The sequence below is a fragment of the Solanum verrucosum genome, unplaced genomic scaffold (genome assembly GCF_900185275.1).
Source record: "Solanum verrucosum unplaced genomic scaffold, falcon-dt-bn FXZP01000108.1, whole genome shotgun sequence".
Classification (NCBI taxonomy): domain Eukaryota; kingdom Viridiplantae; phylum Streptophyta; class Magnoliopsida; order Solanales; family Solanaceae; genus Solanum; species Solanum verrucosum.
Window position 1 is genome coordinate 1,238,701 of NW_026020274.1, and position 20,609 is coordinate 1,259,309.

Here is a 20,609-nt window from a genome sequence, read left to right on the forward strand (position 1 = left end):
CATTGATATTTTGTTAATTAAAGTCTTAACTAGTATACTTTTGTAATTTTCACGCATAAAAACAGTCGGTACATATAGTCTTCTTTAATAAAGCTTAAAGCATAGTGTACATTCAAGCTTTTAGTGCAATTTGAATGTGTTTTATGTGATACTAAACTGTAAATGACTCTTAACATTTATTCATTACTTGTTCATTCTCAATATATGCATGATTTTCTCTATTGAAATAACTTGAATGCTACATGTCAATAGATTCCAAGTAATCTTATGAATGATAAATTAGGCACAAAGAATTAGCAATAATAGATCAAGAGCTTGTACTAGGTTTCCATCATGTTGAAACTACTTACTATACTTGGTCTGAACGTAGTGATAGAAGATTTTCTAATCAAATTACAAGAAGCTTGCAAAAACTTGAAATATTACCATTCAGTTGCATATCGAAAAACAAAGGTATGAAAAATAAAAAGGCTAAGTAGATCAACTAATAGCCTATCCTACGTAGCTATTTGTATAATTTCATGTGTCTGATTATAACTAATAACCTATTCTATTTAGCCATTTATATTTGTTTTAAGTGACTTATTATAATATATAGCTATAGATAGACTGAATGCTAACTCTGAACCCAAAAAAGTTAATGACTTTATAAAATTTACACTTTTAATTGAATGAAAATCTTGACCTTTTAATTATAAAAAAAGAATTACTTTCTTTAAGGTAATTAGTACAAGCTAAAACAAATCTAATTATATAACCAAAAGAAATCGAAGAATATTTGGGAATGAATTTGATGCAAATAACGATGATGCCAATGGTAAAGAACGAAATTTGTATTCAATGCAATTAACCCTAATGAGACAAAATCAAGAAAAAAATTAATTGAAATAAAAAAAATCAGTAAAGTACCTTGTTGATCCCATAGATTAATCACCAAATTGGGTCAACAAATAAGTGAATTTCAAGATTGCACATCAATTAATCATCAACTTCGTTCAAGAAAAGTCAAACGTGTATTTATTTTTTCTGACAACAATGCAACCAACTGTCACGCCCCGAGCCTACACCCTAGGCGGGACCGGCACCCGGAGACCATTTCTGGCCCCAAGCGAACCCTTGGCCTGACTTTCTTAACTTAGCAGAAACCTCAACAGAATAACTCAATGCAATGCAATATTACAAAACAACTTAACTTATAAAATATGGCCATAAAGGCAACTCGAATCTCAAAATAGGATGTTTATATATATACAAAGATGAGAGACTCAAAACTAACTGACTGACTGACTGACTGACTGTCTATTGAAGCCTCTAATATACTGAGATGGATGTGGGGACAGACCCCGCACATCCTAATAGAACAAAACTAAGTACACAAAATAATTGAGTCCTCCGGAATGCAAGGAGGCTCACTACTGACTCTGGAGTGCTTAGCTGGATCAACGACGTGCAGGATGCTGATCCGGGGTACCTGTATCTGCATCATAAGACGATGCAGGCCAACTGGCATCAGTACATGGAATGTACGAATATGTGAGCTGGAAAAGCTGAACCACAACTTAAGCTTGAATGGAGAACAAGAGATCACTTACCTTGACTCTGCACGACTCATATACGTAACTGGACTCAAAGTAAAGCAATAAGACACGAGCCATACATAATAAGCTTGTAAACAACTTAGATCGTTAAGGATAAAATGATAACAAACTCAACTTTTCTTTTATAAACATAATACAGCTTTTGTGGGAGGTTCTTTAACCGACAACCACCACTACGAGCCTTAGTGATGATACAACGTTTTACCTCACGTTGCCAAAGGACCATCCTATACCTTGCCATCGATATAGGACCTTACTTTTGCTTAGTGGATCCACTAGCCTAATCTTACGTGATCATCTAAAAAGAATGATACGTCAAGTCCCATGTTGGCGCATGGTTCTTATGGAGAGTTGAGTTAATATGAACTCGTGTCCCCAATTCGGTGCTCAATACTACTCCCAAAAATACTTTGGCTCATGCTTTTAAAATAACTTCTTTCTTTGATTGAGACGATTACTCAAAACTTAGCCCAAAGGCTCTTTTGGAAAACATGGTTCCTTTCTTACTTAAATGTAAAAACATTTAGAACTTCTTTGGGAAGTACATAGTTCCCTAATAACTTTGGAGAAATGGACTCGACTCTTTACTCCTTACTTTACTTAAACTCTTTACTCAACTTGAGACTTGAAACGACGTTAAGACGTTCAATAACGACTCTTGAAAAGCTTTAAAGACTTGTCTTGACTTGCTTAACTTCTAAGCTTGGTCCTAACTCCACTTGACTTCTAACTTTACTTGACTTCTAACTTTCTTGAATTTAATTATGGATTCAAGGACTTGATTGGTATTTGGAAGGACCCCAGGGTGTTTAGGAATGGTTTAGGAATGATTTGGGACAGCCAAACTAAAGAAAATCTTCGAACATAAATTCTGAAAACAGTGGAGTCCGCGTCCTGTCCGCAACGCGGAGAAGATTTTTGTTCACAGAGGAAACAAGTCCGCGACGCGGACGTGCTCCTCGCAAGCTGCCCGACTTTCTCCTTCACGTCTCCAACTCTAAATCCTCTAACCTCAAGGGTTCCAGCCCCAATCACTTAGAAACATAATATCCCTCAACATTCAATATAATACCACTCAAAACACAATCCAATCATGTTCCACAACCCCCAATAATTCCAACAACAACAACAAACAACTTTAACAACATAACCAAACCTTTCTTAATGAATAAAAGGGGTTAGGTGTGTGTGGGGGAAAGGATCACCCAACACTAAAAGCTCACATACCTGGTAGGGATCACCCCCGACGAAAATCCACGATGATCTCCTTGCTTGATCTCCTCTTCTTTTCTTCTTCTCTTCTTCTTCTCTCAAAACCCTCACTCTCACTTCTTTTAAAATGGTAAAACTGATCAAAATGATCAGCCTAACACATTTATAAAACCAAAATAAAAGGCTAGGGAAAAGACCAAAATGCCCTTAATGATTCCCGGACGAATTTCCTTGTCAACTGCCCAACTTTCAAAGGTCATAACTCGCTCATACGGACTCGGAATTGAGCAAACTCGGTGGCGTTGGAAAGATCGTTCCGAGGGCTATGCAACCATAACTGGAAATACTTCTAACTCATCATGAGCTAGAAGTTACGACTGATCAAAGTTGGCCAAAAACTCACCTTTTCCATACTTAGCCAAATTTCCAAAACTTTAAAATTCTTTCCAAAAAAGAAAATTTCCAATCCTAAGCCTCTTCAAAGCTATTTCAAATTGTCGGATGTTACACCAACGACCATGAGGAGGAAACGACTTTAATAAGTTATTCGTAACTATCAGATTTTTGGCGAGGTATAATTGAAGGCTCTGTGCAGGCTCAAAGGCGCAAAACATTTATATTACGTATCATTTGCTGTGTTATTCACCGTCCCTACGGCCGACAAAAGTCTACCCTCTATCGGATATTGAGTGGGTTGACCCGAGAAGAGATCCAAACAAACCTTCCAACAAGCAGAATAAAAGTTAACCACAAGGCCATTTATGTGGGAGGCCGCTACCCATAAAGCCATCTCGGACATGGGAAAGAAAGGCGGATGACAACCGACTTAACAAGAGAGGCTAAACGACATTGAGGATGAGTCCATTCACAAGCAATTTTGTAATTGCTTACACACAATTAGATTAGGTAGACTTGAGAAGATGATCTAAATCACTATCGATATAATGCGAGGTTGATTTACTAACGTAATTAACTTGACTTTTTCCCCAAAAGATGAGAAGACCTTTGATCTGAGCAGGGATCACTTTTCTTTTGATTGTTTTTTTAGCTCCTTTTGCCATGAATATTCCTTGTCATCCTTGAGAAAACATTCAACATCTTTGTTTATATATTTTTCTTTCTTTATTAGAGTATGGTTTTTTTCCCTTCTAACATTTTCGATATGACAAGAAGTATTCATACATCTAGGCTGTCCAAAATCTTAAACAAATCTAAATGGCCAAAAATGACAGTCTAAAACTATTCTGAAAATCATGTCACTACTAAAAATAGTGACCTAAGAAAGACAAAATTAATGTAATAAATTAAATTTTCTTAACTTTAAAAAGTGTTTAGCCTTTTTCGAAACCATTTCAATTGTTTTCTAAAAATAACAATTCCCAAAAACATAAAAAAGGGGATTTTTTTTTTTTTTTAACCAAAAACTCCAAAACCGCCACCACCACCCACCACCTTCTTCCGTCCTTATACCCACCCCCTCAAATTCTCTTCTTCCCCATATTCCAAATCAAAATCCCAGAAAAACCCTTTAAGGAATGCTATTTATTTGAGCATTTGGTTCACAAATCGCATGAATTTGTTGAGAATTTACTGAGAATTTTCGTTCTTTGTGTTTTTGGTGTTGGATAGGTTTTGAGGGAGGAGGAGGAGGAGGAGAAAATGAATCTTCTTAAGTTTCAAGTCTTTGACTCTGTTCCAGCCTAAGGTTTGAAAGGTCGTAGTACGTGGGGTTGAGGCGTGCCCCATGGCAAAGCGCGTGTACCAAGTCTGGAAAGGAAGCAATGTGAGAAATTTCTCTTACTTTCTTGCTTGTGATTGTTTCAATTTTTTTTTTTTCTGATGTTTTTTCGTTTGTTATGGTTTGAATTTTTCTGGGTTTTGCTTGAATTTTTAGTTAGGGTATTGTTTGATGTAGTGGGATTCAGGCGATTTTTTGTTTTTTTTAAGCAACTTTCCAGTATCTAGGGTTATTGATGAACATTTAATTTCATTTTTTTGGTCAGTAACAATGTGTTAATATCATTATTTTAGAAATGAGCTGTATGAGTGAGGAGAATAATAAGTTTTTTGGTGTGTGTATCAGTTACTTTCTTAAGTTCTGCATAAAGATCAAATTTTAATTGCCTAGTATGATATATTTGCAGCTTTGAGTTATTCTAATTGCCTTTAAAATGTTAAGGTTTGATCTGAACTGTAAAGAATGTTACTCCTCGGCATTCTTTTTATTTTGGAACTCTTGGGATTTGCATCAGTTAAGCATCTTATCCCGCATGCTGGAGCTACTGCTGATTGAGAAGATGTTTTCCAGACAAGTGTCTGCAAGTTCTTAACGTTCATAAAAATCTGAAGAAAATTGTTGAAACTCTTCTTTGAGGTTAAGACATAGCTTACATATGTGCACATTCAATAGATACACCTGCACACAGTTATGTATAATAAAAGATTCTACCCAATGAGGAAAAACAGAAGAGCTTTATCTTCAATAATACTTGAAATGTCATATTCCAAGAAAGGATTTTTTTGGTGAATATGGCTGCTAGTTACTTAGGTATCTGATCGTTTCACATGGACTTTCAAATTCTTGTTTGACATATAGAAGGTATTGCTGCTAACTGTCTTTCTTTATTTTGAGACACGTTGAGCATGAATAGTGCAAATGTATATCTCTCTAAAGACACAGTAGGCAACCCTAAAATTGAGAAGGATTTCAAAGCTTTTTTGTTTTTTAAGGGTTTGTTTGGTATGTAGAAACAAAACAACGACAACAAACCTAGTATCTTCATTCATAATCGTATCTCTCCATCCATCTCATCATACTCACTTACGCTACTTTCATCTTCTTGGTAGGCAGAAAATGTTTTCCAGTTTTTTCATGTTTGGCTTAAATGTTTTTAATTTTTTCTCTCTTAATAATACACTTTTCTTTAATTTCTGGATAATAACTTCCTTGCCAAGAGGAGGGAAGTCATTTCCGAAACTCTCCCATACTATTTCCAACATATGTTTCCATACCTCTCCCACCCCAACTCCACCCTGAAAAGTTGGTTAATTTTTCACGTTATTGTCTTTGGAATATATAGTTTTCTTACTTATCAAGCACCAAAAAAACATACGAAGAATCATTTATTTCCCATGGAAAACATTTTCTGCGATTTTCAAACAACTATTAGAATTGAGTTGAGTAGCAAAATGACATTTCTCTTAAAATCAAGGTGCATTGTTTTTATAGAAGTCAAGCGGGGGTGAGATTTGTGAAAAGTACACTTTTAAGTGTGTGATATTAGTAGGATAGAACGACAAGGATGTAGGGACACTTGATTAAAGTTAAAGTCCTGAGGAAACATTCTATCTTGTTGGACCATGTGGCAATGCTTTTTAAAGTGAAAAGCACATAAAAGCAACAAGATTCACGAGGCTTGAAGGGGAAAAGCAATAAGTGAGCTGCACACTTCCTTGAAGTGCAATGCAAAGTAGATTTATATGAATTTAGTAGAATACTGATTAAATTTCAATTAAAATACCCCCTTTTCCCCAATTTTTGTGTCATTTTTTCCTTTTTAGCATGTCTCAAAAAGAATGACATATGTTCTTATTTAGAAATAATTTAACTTTAAACTTAAAATTTTACCCTTGAAGAGATATTTATAATCACAGAAATGTTCATGACTTTTTTTTGAGAAGGTAACATGTTGTATGTATTAAACACAAAACGATACATGGGTTGTGCTGAAACCATATATACAAGTGAGCGAAAGAGAGCAAAACCATCCTCTTGTTCTGATAGGAACCTAATGTGTTTAAGTTACTGTGTTCTCAAAGGCGATTGCCTTTGCACCTTTGGTGAGAGGCGAGGTGAAGCGAAGGCTTGGCGCCTATTCCTAGTGAGGCATGGCGATGCGGCAAGGGGAGGTGACACCATTGCCGCCTTCTTTTTAATTTTTCAATAACAGACATGACTTAATAATTAAAAGGCAATATTAGGGTTTTTAAAAACAGACATACTTGCGACTCTCTTCTCCAATTTTCTCTTCAGCACGCGACTCTCTTCTCCTCAGCTTCAGCCTTCAGGTACGTCATCTTCTTCTTTCTTCTCCTCTACTTCGCGGCTTCTCTTCAGCCACAATCAACTTTTTTTTTTGAGACGGTAACAATAATCAACTTTTTTTTTTTTGCTTCATTTTCTTCTTCTTCTTTCTGGCTGGTCACTGTGTAGTTAACAGTGTGCATAGCTTCTCAAACACCCTTTGATTGCGCTCCATCCATATGACATAACTACATTCAGCGTACATTGCTTTGAAGATGTGGGCTCTCATAGCACCCAAGGGTGTGGGTTAGTGGTCAATGAAGTGGTTGAGAACCCTGAGGTCTCAGGTTCAAAACTCAGTGGAGAAAAAACACTAGGTGATTCTTTCCATCTAGCCTACCCTTGGTGGAAAGAATTACCTGGTACCCGTTGCTTGAAATTAGTCGAGGTGCGTGGCCCAGACACCACAGTCATAAAAAAGAAGAAGATGTGTGCTCATGGTTCTTCCTTTTTCATTCTGGATTACCCATGTCAGATGTTACTCCCAATCATTTGTTAAGCATCCCTGTTGTTGAATCCATCTCAGGATCTCGTCCCACACTTGCTTAATGAATGTACAACTCATAAACAAGTGGTCTCTGGTCTCCAGTTGAGCATGGCATAAACATTCAAGGTCAACTGCCATACCCCATTTTGATAAGCCTATCAATGGTTAAAAGTTTCCCTTGTAATTGCAACCGCATGATGAATTATGCTTTGGGTCTGGCATCATTCTTGTACATCACACATCTCCAGGGAACTTTAGGGAGTAGATTTGTTTAGTTAAGTTTTCAATACCTATTCAAATCTACACTTGTGACAAAGTATATCTTGCTTCCCAAATTTTCCGGATGATCCAGCAGGCCTATTGTGGTACTCTGACATTATCAATCAGTTGGCCTTTGAGATAAAACTCATGAATCCACTTGATCCATAACTTGTCTATCTTGTGAGCTAGATCCCAGTAGTTTTTTGCTAAGGCATCTTTATTCCACAGCATAATGTTAGTGATATTTAGACCTCCAAAAACCCTGGGTTTACATACCTTCTCCCATGCGACAAGACCCTTCTTAGTGACCGTGTAAGTTCCAGACCAAATAAAACTCCTGCAGTATTCTTCTATCAATTTGAGAACCTTAACGTGTATTTGAAATAGTTGAAACCAATAAGATTGTATTCAAAATACTCCAGATTGAACTAGCTGAGCTATTCCGGCATATGAGAGGTTTTTTGATGTCCAAGATCTAATTCTGGTCACTATATTTCCTATTAGAGGTTGCATTGGATAAAAGATATTTTCTTGGTGGATAGTGGAACTTCAAGATACTTAAAAGTTAACTCACCAGCAGGTATTCCAATCATATGCACAATTCTATCCCTTTCCTTCTGAGCAACTCCACCAAAGTATATAAAGCCTTTTTTTGTAAATCTGCTTGCAATCCTGATGCGTCTGTGAACTGCTTGAAAGTCTGATGCAGAGTAGATACTGATCTGAGATCTCCCCTAGCAAATAATAAAAGGTCCTCAGGGTAGATCTGGTTGCACCAAAAACAAAAGAGCTTACAGTTAAGTTTGATCTTCTCCACGGTGTGGTTGTTGTTCTCAAAGCATCTAGAGTTCCTTCATTTCCAAATTGTCCACCAAATGCAAGCAAGGACCATCCTCCATCTGTTTCTGTCAACTACTCCAGCTCTAGCTATTTCCCAACTAAAAAGAGCTTCAGTAATCTTGCTAGGCATTGTCCAGGCTCTGCCTCTGAGATTAATGATCTTCCATAACTGATCAGTTATCCTACAGTGCAAGAATAGGTGGCCAACTGTCTCTACCTCCTTTTCTCAAAGAAAACATCTTGAGCAGAGAGTCCACTTCCTCTTGTTTAAATTTTCATGTGTGAGCATAACTTCTTTTGCCAGTAACCATGAGAAGCATGCAGCTTTGTACAGTATCTTGGTCTTCCAAGTATGTTTCCAGGGCTAGTTGGTGGCTTGAGTTCTTGGTTGGTTTATCATTTTGTAGGGTGCATTAACACTGAATCTTCCACTGCTATGTCCCTGACATCTCAGAGTGTCATCTCCATTCTGAGTTCCTATGAAATTATCCGGTTGTTTGTAGAACTCAAATCATTCTATTCATCTCCCAGTCATTCAAGTCTCTTCAGAGTATCAATTCCCAACCTTGAGGTGACCACATTTCAGCTATGGATCTCTATTGGTGATGAGCTAGAGTATCTATGTCAGTGAATAAATCTTTCAGAGCTCCATTCCCCAGCCAATTAGCCAATTATCATTCAGAAGGATGTCCTTCTACCATTTATCACTGTGATAGAGACTTTGTTTTTAGAGCTATCCACCTAAGTTGCTCGGACTCTTCACTTTTGGTGCCGCACCCGTGTCGACATGACTTGGGTGTGGGTCGTGCGATCCGTGTCCGATTTGGTCCAACCAATTTTGGGTACTTTGACCAAAATCAATGGGAAAGTCTAGACAATTTTAATGATTTCTGTAATCACTCCTTTTCCTTTGATATCCTTCCAGGATTCTCCTCAAGTTTTCCACATAATATCTCATAGTTTAGATTTTATAGCTCTATTTTTAGATGTTCTAATTATTTTTAGGCTAATCTCGGCACCCATATCCATACATGGATTCATATCCTCGAATCTTAAAAATTAGATCATGAAGGATCCGATCTTTAGATCCGCACCCGTATCGGACATCTGCACCCAAGTTAGCTGGCCATAATACCCTTATAGACCTCCTAAGACTATCTCCAGGTTTTGAGTTGACTGGTTTAGTCATCCAACTGTCTTCTACTTCATATTTGGCTTTAATCACCTTGCTTGATAAACTCTAAAGGGTTGTTTGGTATAGTGTATTAGGGAAATTGTGCATTAGCTTTGTGTGTTACTAATACCTTGTTTGGTACTCTTTTTCAACCTATGTATAGCTAATGCTATACACTCTATTGTGTAATAAGATGTGTATTACTAACAGTGGTATTAAAAGCGAAAAGCGCAAAAAAGCTCTAAGGTCCATGGGGGCTTTAAGCACAAAGCGCAAATAAAGCGTGGGCTTTAATGAAAAAAGGCGCAAAGGGAGAAAAACATAAAATGTGTTTGTTTAGTCCAAGACTAATAATTATAACCATAAATGACAAATATATGACAAAAGAAATTGAAAAAAAAATATGATAAAGTTAAATATCAATTGTTTAGTGTCACCTCTTCATAAGAGACTCATTGACAAGGAAAAGTTTGTCTTAGAACTTTGATGACGACACTGAAGAGCACATAAAGCGAGGCGAAGCGCTCAACACGTTTTGAGCCTCTCTTTAGGGCTTAAGCGCGCCTTTGGTAACACTGATTACTAATAGTCTAATACCATGGATTTTTTGGTATTAGTAATGCAATGGTTTTAATGCATGCATTAGCATGATTAATGACCCAATTGCCCCTTAAAACCTTATTACATCTTTTCCACCATAATTTGTGGATGGTATCTTTGTAAATAATTTTTGTTTATGCTATGCATGCTATTTTTAATGCATCAAACCAAACAATGCATAAAAATAATCTATGTATAATTAATGAAAGCATAATTAATACATGCATTACTAATACACTCTATTTAACATTATTCTTATACATTACCAAACGACCCCTAAGGGTCTTGAGAGTACCTCTATAACCACTTCATATTTTTACTTTTTTATTGGCTCTTTTCAAAAGTGGTAAGATCAGGTGAATCGAAAATTTGAGGGCTTTGCTGTGAATCTTCAAATTTCTAAATCCCAATCCTCCTTGAGCCTTGCTGAGAATTACCTATTTCCAATTGTCTAGGTGATGGACCTTTTTGTTTTTTGTTTTTACCCTGTAACAGAAAGTTCCTTCTTATTCTCTCCAGTCTTTGAACGACCCCCACAGTAATGGGAAAAAGGGACATCATATAGGTTGGTAGTGAGTCTAATACAGAGTTGATCAGAGTGAGCCTTCCTCCCATTGACAAAAATTGGCACTTCCATCTTGAAAGTTTTTTCTCACATTCTCCAGGACATCGATTCATATTCCGTAGATCTTGACTTGTCCCCCAGTGGCATGCCTAGACAAGTAGTGGGAAGAGTTCCCACTTCTCCCCCCGGATTAGTTCCAAATCCTCCATGTTTGATACTCCATTAATTCGGAAAAGATGACTCTTTCTCCAATTAATATGCAACCCATAAATTCCTTCAAAGAAAACCTGTATAATTCTCAAAATACTCCATTATTCCACTTCTGCATCACAGAAGATCAAGGTGTCATCAACATCTTGAAGATGTGTAATCTTGTGATTGTTGTGTGCATTCACGGCTATCTCAAAATGATTAGATAGTTGCTAGCAACAATAGAAGGGTTAGGAAGGGAATTAGGTGTTACTTTGGGGGCCTGGCCAAATGAAATACTATTCGTTAGTCAATCCAGAGTTGATTTTATCCTCTTCTTGATGAACTATGGCTAGTTGGCCTTTACCTGAAGAAGTATAGTTGGAATAGAATTGTTTTAACACTCTTGCCCCTGCACTGAAGGTGATCTCAACATGGTACATATGTACACTGACATGCTTCTTAAGGTTCCGCTAATGTGTGCTTTCCTCGGTAGTTATTCGTGATTAGAATAAGAAAAGATGTAGCTATCTTCCTTTCTAGCAGTCTTGCTAGACTTTCTTGGATTTAGTAGCACTTGAATTCCTATACTGAAAGGTTGCTTATTCATAAAATTAACCTCAAGTCTACTTATCAAAAAATAAAAAGAACTTCAAGTCGAATGTTTGATATCACAATCGGCTCATCATGGGCCCTTGGCCCATTGATTTCATTATTTTCCTATTTTGATAAGCAAATATTGGTCGTATTAGAATTCAAGTGCTAAGCTTATGCTTGACAGTGCAACAGTAGGGATGACCGGGTAGAAAGAAGGGGAAGCCCCTCATAGAGAAGAGAAAACCCTGTATGAAAGTCACATTTGTAAATATTAATGTAGTTTATCAGGTTGTTTTTCTCATAAATATCTTCTTTGTGCGGGGACCCCTCTACGCTGGATGCCTGGAACATTGACTTTTGGCGCCTAAATTCCTTTTGTATTGGCTTTTTGTTAGTAACATCCCCCTGAGGTTAACAATTAGAGGTCCGTTAATCTTGAGGTAATATATGTATAATTCAAAAATCATTGATTATAAAATCATGATCATAGCCACAAGTAGATTTGTTCTGAACAGAGAGAAGTCTTGAAAAAGAAATTGGAGAAGATTGCCATCGAAGATTAACAATACCAATAGAAGGAATCAGTATACCTGCTACGTACATTTTCCCTTTTGCTTACGCCACTCACACTGCTTGCTTCCACTCATCCTCATTCTCATGACCACCCAATAGTTGTTGCTACTATGAGAAATATAGGAAAAAAATATTATTGAATTGTTGTGTTTACATTATTACATTGAGACCCTATTTATAGACCCTAAAATACAATCCTTTACCAAGTAGGATACTATTTAGTATTCTTATTTCTATTTCTATTCCTATTCCTATTCTAATAGGATTGTATAAACCTATTCCTATTCTTATAGAATTGTATAAACCTATTCTTATTCTTATAGAATTGTATAAACCTATTCCTATTCTTATAGAATTGTATAAACCTATTCATATTCTAACACTCCCCCTCAAGCTAGTGCATACAATTCATGTACCTAGCTTGTTACAAATGTAATTAACACGAGGACCGATGAGGGGCTTGGTGAGACATCTGCGAGTTGATCACTCGACTTCACAAAATTGACAATAAATTTCAATGTGCTTGATCTTCTCATGAAATACTGAATTTGATGCATAATGCCGATAAAACACAGAGTGATAAAATTACAGTGTTGGAACTTCCCAAACCAAGCTTGCAAAGACTGTTTCAGACTATAGAGTGACTTACGTAATCAACATACAAGGCTACTAAACTCCCCCTGAGCAACAAAATTAGGTGGCTGCTCCATATAGACTTCTTCACAATGCAGTGAACATTGTAAGTGCTCAAAATCTAGTATAAAGTACATGGTTCATGTTGGAATCAATAGATAGTCGATATTAAACAAGTCATCGAAAAACTGCCCGAAACATGCTCATATGCCGGAGTATTAGATTTGATGGGTAAAAGTGGTCACAATCTAAGAAATAAAATTATATGGGTAGGGTCGGAATGATGTCACGACCCAACTAGAAAATAGAAATTATATAGGATAGTTCGAATTGATGGAACGACCCCATTGAAAAAGAGAAATAATATGGGTAGGGTCGGAATGATGGCACGACCCTACTGAAAAAGAAAAATAATATGGGTAGGGTCGGAATGATGGCACGACCCTACTGAAAAAGAAAAATTATACGGGTAGGGTTGGAATGATGGCACAACCCTATGCAAATCAAATTTAAGGAGTCACCGGAAAGACGAATGGAACTATGCAAATCAAATCTGAGGAGTCACTGAAAAGACACATGATGCTATGCTACTCAGATATGAGAAATAGTTCGGAAAAATCCACGGTACTACACAAATTAAATATGAAAAGTAGTCCGGAGAGATGCACGGTGCTACGCAAATCAGATATGCAAAAAAAGGTAGTCACCGGAAGGATGGCACGGTGCTACACAAAATATATATGAAAAAGGAGTCATTGGAATGATGGCACAGTGCTACACAAACTAGATATGAACAAGTAGTCACCAGAATGATGGCACGGTGCTACACAAATTAAATATGAAAAAGCAGTCACCGGAATGATGGGACGGTGCTACACAAATTAGATATAAGAAAGTAGTCACTAGAATGATGCATGGTGACCCAACTTTTGCTAACATAATCATTGGCCAGACGGGCAACATATATGGGTGCCACCCGCCGGCAGCGGAAACTCTTTAATTCTCTACCAAGTTCGTAGAGGCTCTGATACCATGTGAGAAATATAGGAAAAGAATATTATTGAATTGTTGTGTTTACATTATTACATTGAGACCCTATTTATAGACCCTAAAATACAATCCTTTACCAAGTAGGATACTATTTAGTATTCCTATTTCTATTTCTATTCCTATTCTAATAGGATTGTATAAACCTATTCCTATTCTTATAGAATTGTATAAACCTATTCATATTCTAACAGCTACCATGTGTAAATCTGTCTGCGCTCAAGCCCTGTAGAAAATATTTTAAATTTAGACCAGTTTTTGAGTACTGGTTAAGACCACCGAGCAGAAAATAATATAATATAGGTGAGATCATTTGCACTGATGATTGCAATGAAAACAAATTCTTCATTTTTTTGCCTTGAAATTGTCTCTTGATCTTCCATCTGTTCCTGTTAATCAAGGATGGAAAAGATAAATCATTTTTTAATATTTTCATTTGCAGCAACAACAGTGGAGCTATTCATCTGTTGCGTCTGTAACAAATCAGTAGTCGCATGCCATGCTATACTTTTTGCTTGGGGTTTCATCTGCTTTCTTTTTTTGAACTCATTTCCTGTCTCTTGCAGTATTTTTTTCTAGGTGGAAGGTTGATTTTTGGGCCGGATGCAAAGTCGTTGCTTATCAGCTTATTGCTTATCATAGTGCCCGTCACTGTTTTCTGTGTGTTCGTTGCAAGGCATTTGCGCCATGAGTTCCCATCGTACAATGCAGGATATGCTATTTTGGTAGTAGCAATTGTTTTCACCATCCATGTAAGCTGTGCAGTACTTTTTTCACCAGTAGGGATAAAAAGTGTGAAAGTTTGTTTTGCTTTGAATTCTTCTGGTTTTTAGCTAGTGGCTAGTTGCTGCCTTGCTGCATTTCATTTGTCCATGGATATTGAAACATTTGCATCTAGGATTTATTTGTCCCTATGTGTGTGTGACTGTATTTTCATTCTTCTGATTATTTCTTTGCTTTTACGTTTTCTTTTTTTACAAATAATTGTAAGAATTTTGTGATTAGATTTTGCTATTATGATTTCTGGTTGTTTTTTTTTGTGAGTGGGTATATTATCTGTAGTGCCAAGGGCAGTAAGATTTCTGGTTAGAGTATGTTTTTTATTTCATTTTACTCCGTGATCATGGATTTTCTATTTTGGGACAATTTAATATATACACAACAAAGAAATTACTTCACGACAGATACATACATAGTTTTTTCACATAAAATATAGCCCAAAAACAAAAAAAAAACGCTAGGTTTAGCCATGCGGGAACCGTGGCTAAATGGGAGAAAAACTGTGGGTAAACTGCATTTTTTGTATCTCAAGATATTTCTCACATTAAATAATGAAAACAACATGATGGAGCAAATTCCAACTCTTCCGTACACGTGACAAAAATTTCAACAAAAATAATTGTTGTACATGTAATGTATCAATATTGCATAAATAGTAATGCAATGTATTGATATTGGATATAGTGTATAATCATGCATATATGATGTATATCTATGTATAAAAATATACATACATCCATATGCATTGTTTGTACAATACATTATATAAAGGGCTAACCATATGCATTGTTTATACAATACATTATATAAAGGGCTAATTTGAATATATACAATAAAGTTATTAGTTTACAATAAATATAGTCATGTTTTTCAAAAGTCATAGGAAGTATACATACAATCTATAGTGCCACAAGTCATAGAAAGTATCATTGATTATACAATATAGCTTGCAAAAAGTCATACGCCATACAAAGTAATAAATATACACTGACTATACAATATAGTTTACTTATACATGAGCTATAGACTGACTATACTTTATGATACACTCAAAAAGCTGAATAGAGTATAACTATACATGAAGTATACATTGACTATTCATTCTCGATCAACTCAAAATCACCTCTAAACAGTCTCAAATTTTAGATAAGAAACCCTCTCAATGTTTCGAGTATTCGATATAAATTCGCTCGAAACAATTCACGTTTGTGGTACGTTAAATTTTTAAATCAAGCAAGCTATGAAACTTTAATGGCTGATTGATCTTGGAGGAGGAAGGAAGGAAGGAAGGAAGGAAGGAGGAAGAAGAATAATAATAATAAGAAGAAGATATAAACTTATTAATCTTCAGCTGATTCCTATTGATTTTAGAGTTAGTAGCGATTGAATCTACTGTCTTTTTGACGGACTTTCGCTTTTTTATCTTGTTCTTAAGAGCCATAGGTTCTTGAAGAAGAAGATGCTTTAATGGCTGATTGGAGCAACTACGAAGAAGAAAATGACACATGAAGAAGAAAAACAAGGAGGCCGAAGGATGTAGCAGAAGAAACACGTGGCTATTATTTTTTTTGGAAAAAATAGGGCTGAATGGCCATTTTAGGTAATTTAAATAAATGGGGCTAGTATGATGGTAAGTAGACCTTATGGGCAGACATTTTGCATAATTTTCCCTTTCTGTTTTCTTAGATCTTTTAGTTACATCGTTTCAAGACTTCGTCTCAGACCTAATTACTGAAGATGAAGAAGGTAAATAACTAAAAAGATCATCTTAAAAAACAAAACTAAGAAGAATTAACCTAAATAGCCGTTACCCAACAGTTCTATATCTGATAGTATAGATGATTTTATTTTCTTGGTTAGGCCTCATTTGTTTGCACTTAATTGCATTTAATAGAGGTCGGAAATCCAGTCTACACCATTTTGACCTTAAAAATACACTTCTTCTTTTCTCTCCATATCACCTTGTCTCTTTCGGCAAAAACAATTTCACCACTCCCTGGTTATCTTTCACCAACTATCAACCAGTCTGCCAAATTTTTCATCGATAAGATTCCCAATTTTTTATTTGAAATTATATATCTTGATTCCACTTTTACAATGGTGATTTGTAGTTTCGAAATTAAGGGTTTAAAAAGACCCATTTCAGATATAATTTAACGCATGGCTAGAAGGATGCATTGATAAAGATGATGGGTTTGGATGGGATGGGTAAACTCCATTAGAACAATGAACAAGGATGCTTGCACGTCCTTCAATATCATAAACATAAAAAAATTGAGAAATTTTGGCCATGGCTCATTCCATTTTCTTGTTTTACCTCTCTTTTCTGTTCTATTGGGACAATTAAGTTTTTTGAACTGATGAGAAGTGGAATCTTTACTTGTAGAAGTGATGTAGATAAATTTGTACTTGCACCTTTTGAATTTCTAATAAACTATTCCTAAGTATGTTTTCTGACAATTGTAGTAGATGCCAGATTCTGTAGCTGCATTTAATTGATAGGCTTCAACTCTTGTCACTAAATAAAATTTTGTAAAGAAAATGCATATTGGATATTTTTTTATTAAAAGATTAAATTTATGTTGGCTCTTCTTTGAATACATATGTTACAACAATTATTTAATTGATATAAAGTTTGATCATTTTAAAAAAAATAATTTGAATTGTATGTTTGAATTGTGCACATTCAGATGTTGAAATCTAGACACTACATCTTGGTATCCAGATATGCATTGAGATTCAGACGTCTTAATCTTAATAAAAACAAATGAGACCTTAATTTCTTCTTTGTTTGGACTGTTGGAGGTTGCACTATTTTGCTAGTAGACCCTGCTGAACATGTGGAAATGTTAAGCACATATGGATATGTTTTGTCAGCTCTCAGATTTTGTTAGTGAAACTTCAGAATGTGATTGGGGTTACTTGTTTTATCATTGTGTTTCAGATAGATTTAGCTGAATGCAGTACTTCTGAAAATAGTTGCCTTATAATTTGTTCTGATAGTTTCTTTTTATGTTGAACTATGTACTGTTATTGCCTCTCTCCTTGAATCACTTTTTGATAATCCGAAACAGTGTAGAGGAATAATGAATAAACTACAAGCTGTGGCTTAGAGGTTCCATGAATTGATTTTGGCAGGTACTGGTGCTGCTTCTTCTTACATCAGCTCGAGATCCAGGTATTGTTCCACGTAATTCTCATCCACCAGAGGAAGAGTTCCGTCATGAATTTTCTGCATCGGTAGAGGGTGGAAGACAAACGCCCAGCCTTCAATTTCCCCGAACAAAAGAAGTAATTGTTAATGGGATGCCAGTCAGAGTGAAATATTGTGATACGTGCATGCTATATCGCCCTCCACGTTGTTCGCACTGCTCCATCTGTAACAATTGTGTGGAGCGATTTGATCACCACTGCCCATGGGTGGGCCAATGCATTGGATTGGTAGGGTATTATACTATTCACGTTGGTTTTGAGAATTTTCCGTAGTGTTTGGATCTATTGGTTTATTCTTGACAATTCTCATTTTATTATGCAGCGTAACTACCGTTTTTTCTTTTGCTTTGTCTCTTCTGCTATGCTGCTGTGCATCTATGTGTTTGCAATATGTGCTCTGTACATCAAGGTGCTAATGGATAATAATCAAAGCACAGTCTTGAAGGCACTGAAAGAGTCACCAGCATCCGTGGTTCTAATGGCTTATTGTTTTATTTCCCTGTGGTTTGTTGGTGGACTCACTGGCTTTCACTTGTATCTAATAAGCACCAATCAGGTCAGCTGCTTTATCTTGTATTCATAATGGCGATAGGATTGGGTGTGAAAGAGATTAGGGAAATTTGATAGTAATTGTGCTTTAAGATACGGAATGAACCTGTCATATGTGGTGCATTCCAAAGGCAGGCCTTTCGTGATTTGCCTCTGGCTGCTTTTATACCTTTGTTGGGACTTGGGCCTATGAATGTGCTGCTGTTGTTTTCTTTAGCAGAAAATGGTAGGAAGTTTTTGATGCCTTTTTACTGACCTCGTGATGCAAGGAAAAGATGAGGAGCCTAATGTATTTACTTATAATTGCTTCTGCATTTTAGTGTACTGTTGCACAAGGGTAGGTTTAGGTTGGTGTTTTATGTTTTCTTTATTATTACAAGTTGTTCCTTTGCATTTGTGTTTAATAGTTGCAGGCAGTTCTTGTAAAGGTTTTGGGCAGGTCTTGTTTCGGATTAAATGCACTCTGTTTTCTAAATTGCTTCTCTTTTCTTCTATTCCTTCAAACCAACTAATCCTTTTTGGCTGGTATTCATGCATATTATTATCTTATAGTCAAGTATTGTCTGTATAGTTGTTAAAATAAATAACTTCTAGACAAGGTATCTTGCTGTGAGATACCTCGAGAAGCTTGTTTAATGAATGCCCTTCTGGTTTCTGTAAAAGCAGAGTCCGATTCAGTAAATGTAGATATACCTGAATATTTGTAATTGTTTTTCTGTTTGTTTCTGTAGATGCATTTGTAGTTGCACGATAGAGAGTCTAGTTTTACTATCATGTCAACTAGAAATTTTCCTCTTGTGCTGTTTAAATATGCAGCAGTCTGAGCATTCACACTTGTGTTTAACCTCTTCTTTTTCAGACAACCTATGAAAATTTCCGCTATAAAGCAGAAAACAGGATCAATGTCTATGACCTTGGTTGTGTGAACAACTTCATGGAAGTATTTTGCACAAAAGTAAAACCATCACGGAACAACTTCCGAGCTAATGTACAAGAGGAAGAACCACGACCTCCTTTGCCCACTACCAGGGAAGCTGAAGTCGAAATGGGTGAGGATCATCGAGCGAAAGTAGAAGATGATCTTGAATTTGGTGGAGACCTTCTAAAGATCTCACAGCGTCATAATATTGAAGACATTGAAGCAGAGATACGGAGCCGAGGGAGTGATGGGCACCACCATAATTCGTCTGAGGCTGATTCGGTTCTTGGGTCAGATAGGCGAGCCCTCAATGTGCAAGCAGATATACGAAACTCGAGCTGGGGAAGGAGAAGTGGGAGCTGGGAAATTGCATCAGAGGTCGTTGGCATGAAATCCAATGTCACCGAAAGCAGGAGCCATGTTTCTCCAAAAGAGCAATATCAATGATTAAGGATGTTGTACAGTTGACGGCGATGGGCCTAACCTTTGGCTGCAGTTGCTTTTGCTTTCTGGTTAGAAAAGGTGCCATTGATGGTAATATGGAGCAAAATGTAACTTACTACTGTAAGGTTAAATCTGTACTACATTATGTTCTTTTCCCTTTCTCATTCACCAGTGGATATTAGCCTAATATAAATATTCTTTTGGGAAAATTAGTGAATAGATGTGTGTATTTTTTTGAATGACAAGGAAACTCCCTGTTTTGGCTTGCTGCTACTTCGTAAGTTCCAATTAGTTGGTTTGTTTTGTCCAGACTTGATGCCTCTGAAAGTTGAAGTAGTGATGACTCTTGCACATTTTCTTCACAATATTTTGTGCCTATCAGTTAGTTTCTTTTAAAATATTTTTCTCATCTTCTATATAGATATTATACGACAAGACAATTGTGGAAATAAAAAGTAATTGGTTGGACATCAACAGACTGTTGGAAAGTTTACTGGTAGAACATTGCAGTGAAATCACCTCTTAGCTTGATTACACTATATGAGAAGTGCATCATTTGTTGCAGGATTGGGATTTGGATACAATATTCTCACTGTTAGCTTCAAATTTGCTTTGAAAATATGTTTTTCTTGACGCAAGGGTCTATTGAAAACAACCTCTCTAATCTGCGGAAGTGTTTTTCTTGTGGAAGGATGACTAATCTACCGAAAGAAGAATACGTTGATCCCAATACATAAAAATAAATGAGATATTCAAAATTTTTCCGATGTGTCATCATACGTATGAGCCAAATAGTATTAAAAAAAAAACTCATATATTATTGAAGATACAATATGTTTACACC

General features: G+C 36.2%; 2 protein-coding genes across 3 annotated transcripts in view; both read left to right on the plus strand.

Moving 5' to 3' along the window:
- The window catches only part of LOC125834031 (uncharacterized), a 509,901-nt gene that overhangs the window by 143,779 nt on the left and 345,513 nt on the right, over window positions 1-20,609 (plus strand). The window lies entirely within an intron of this gene.
- Window positions 4,205-20,015, plus strand: LOC125834016 (protein S-acyltransferase 8-like). Its single transcript, XM_049513193.1, has 5 exons — window positions 4,205-4,593; window positions 14,427-14,612; window positions 17,779-18,081; window positions 18,176-18,409; window positions 19,262-20,015. Exons 1-5 carry the CDS (start codon window positions 4,555-4,557, stop codon window positions 19,766-19,768), a joined length of 1,269 nt encoding a protein of 422 aa, XP_049369150.1. The 5' UTR covers window positions 4,205-4,554; the 3' UTR covers window positions 19,769-20,015.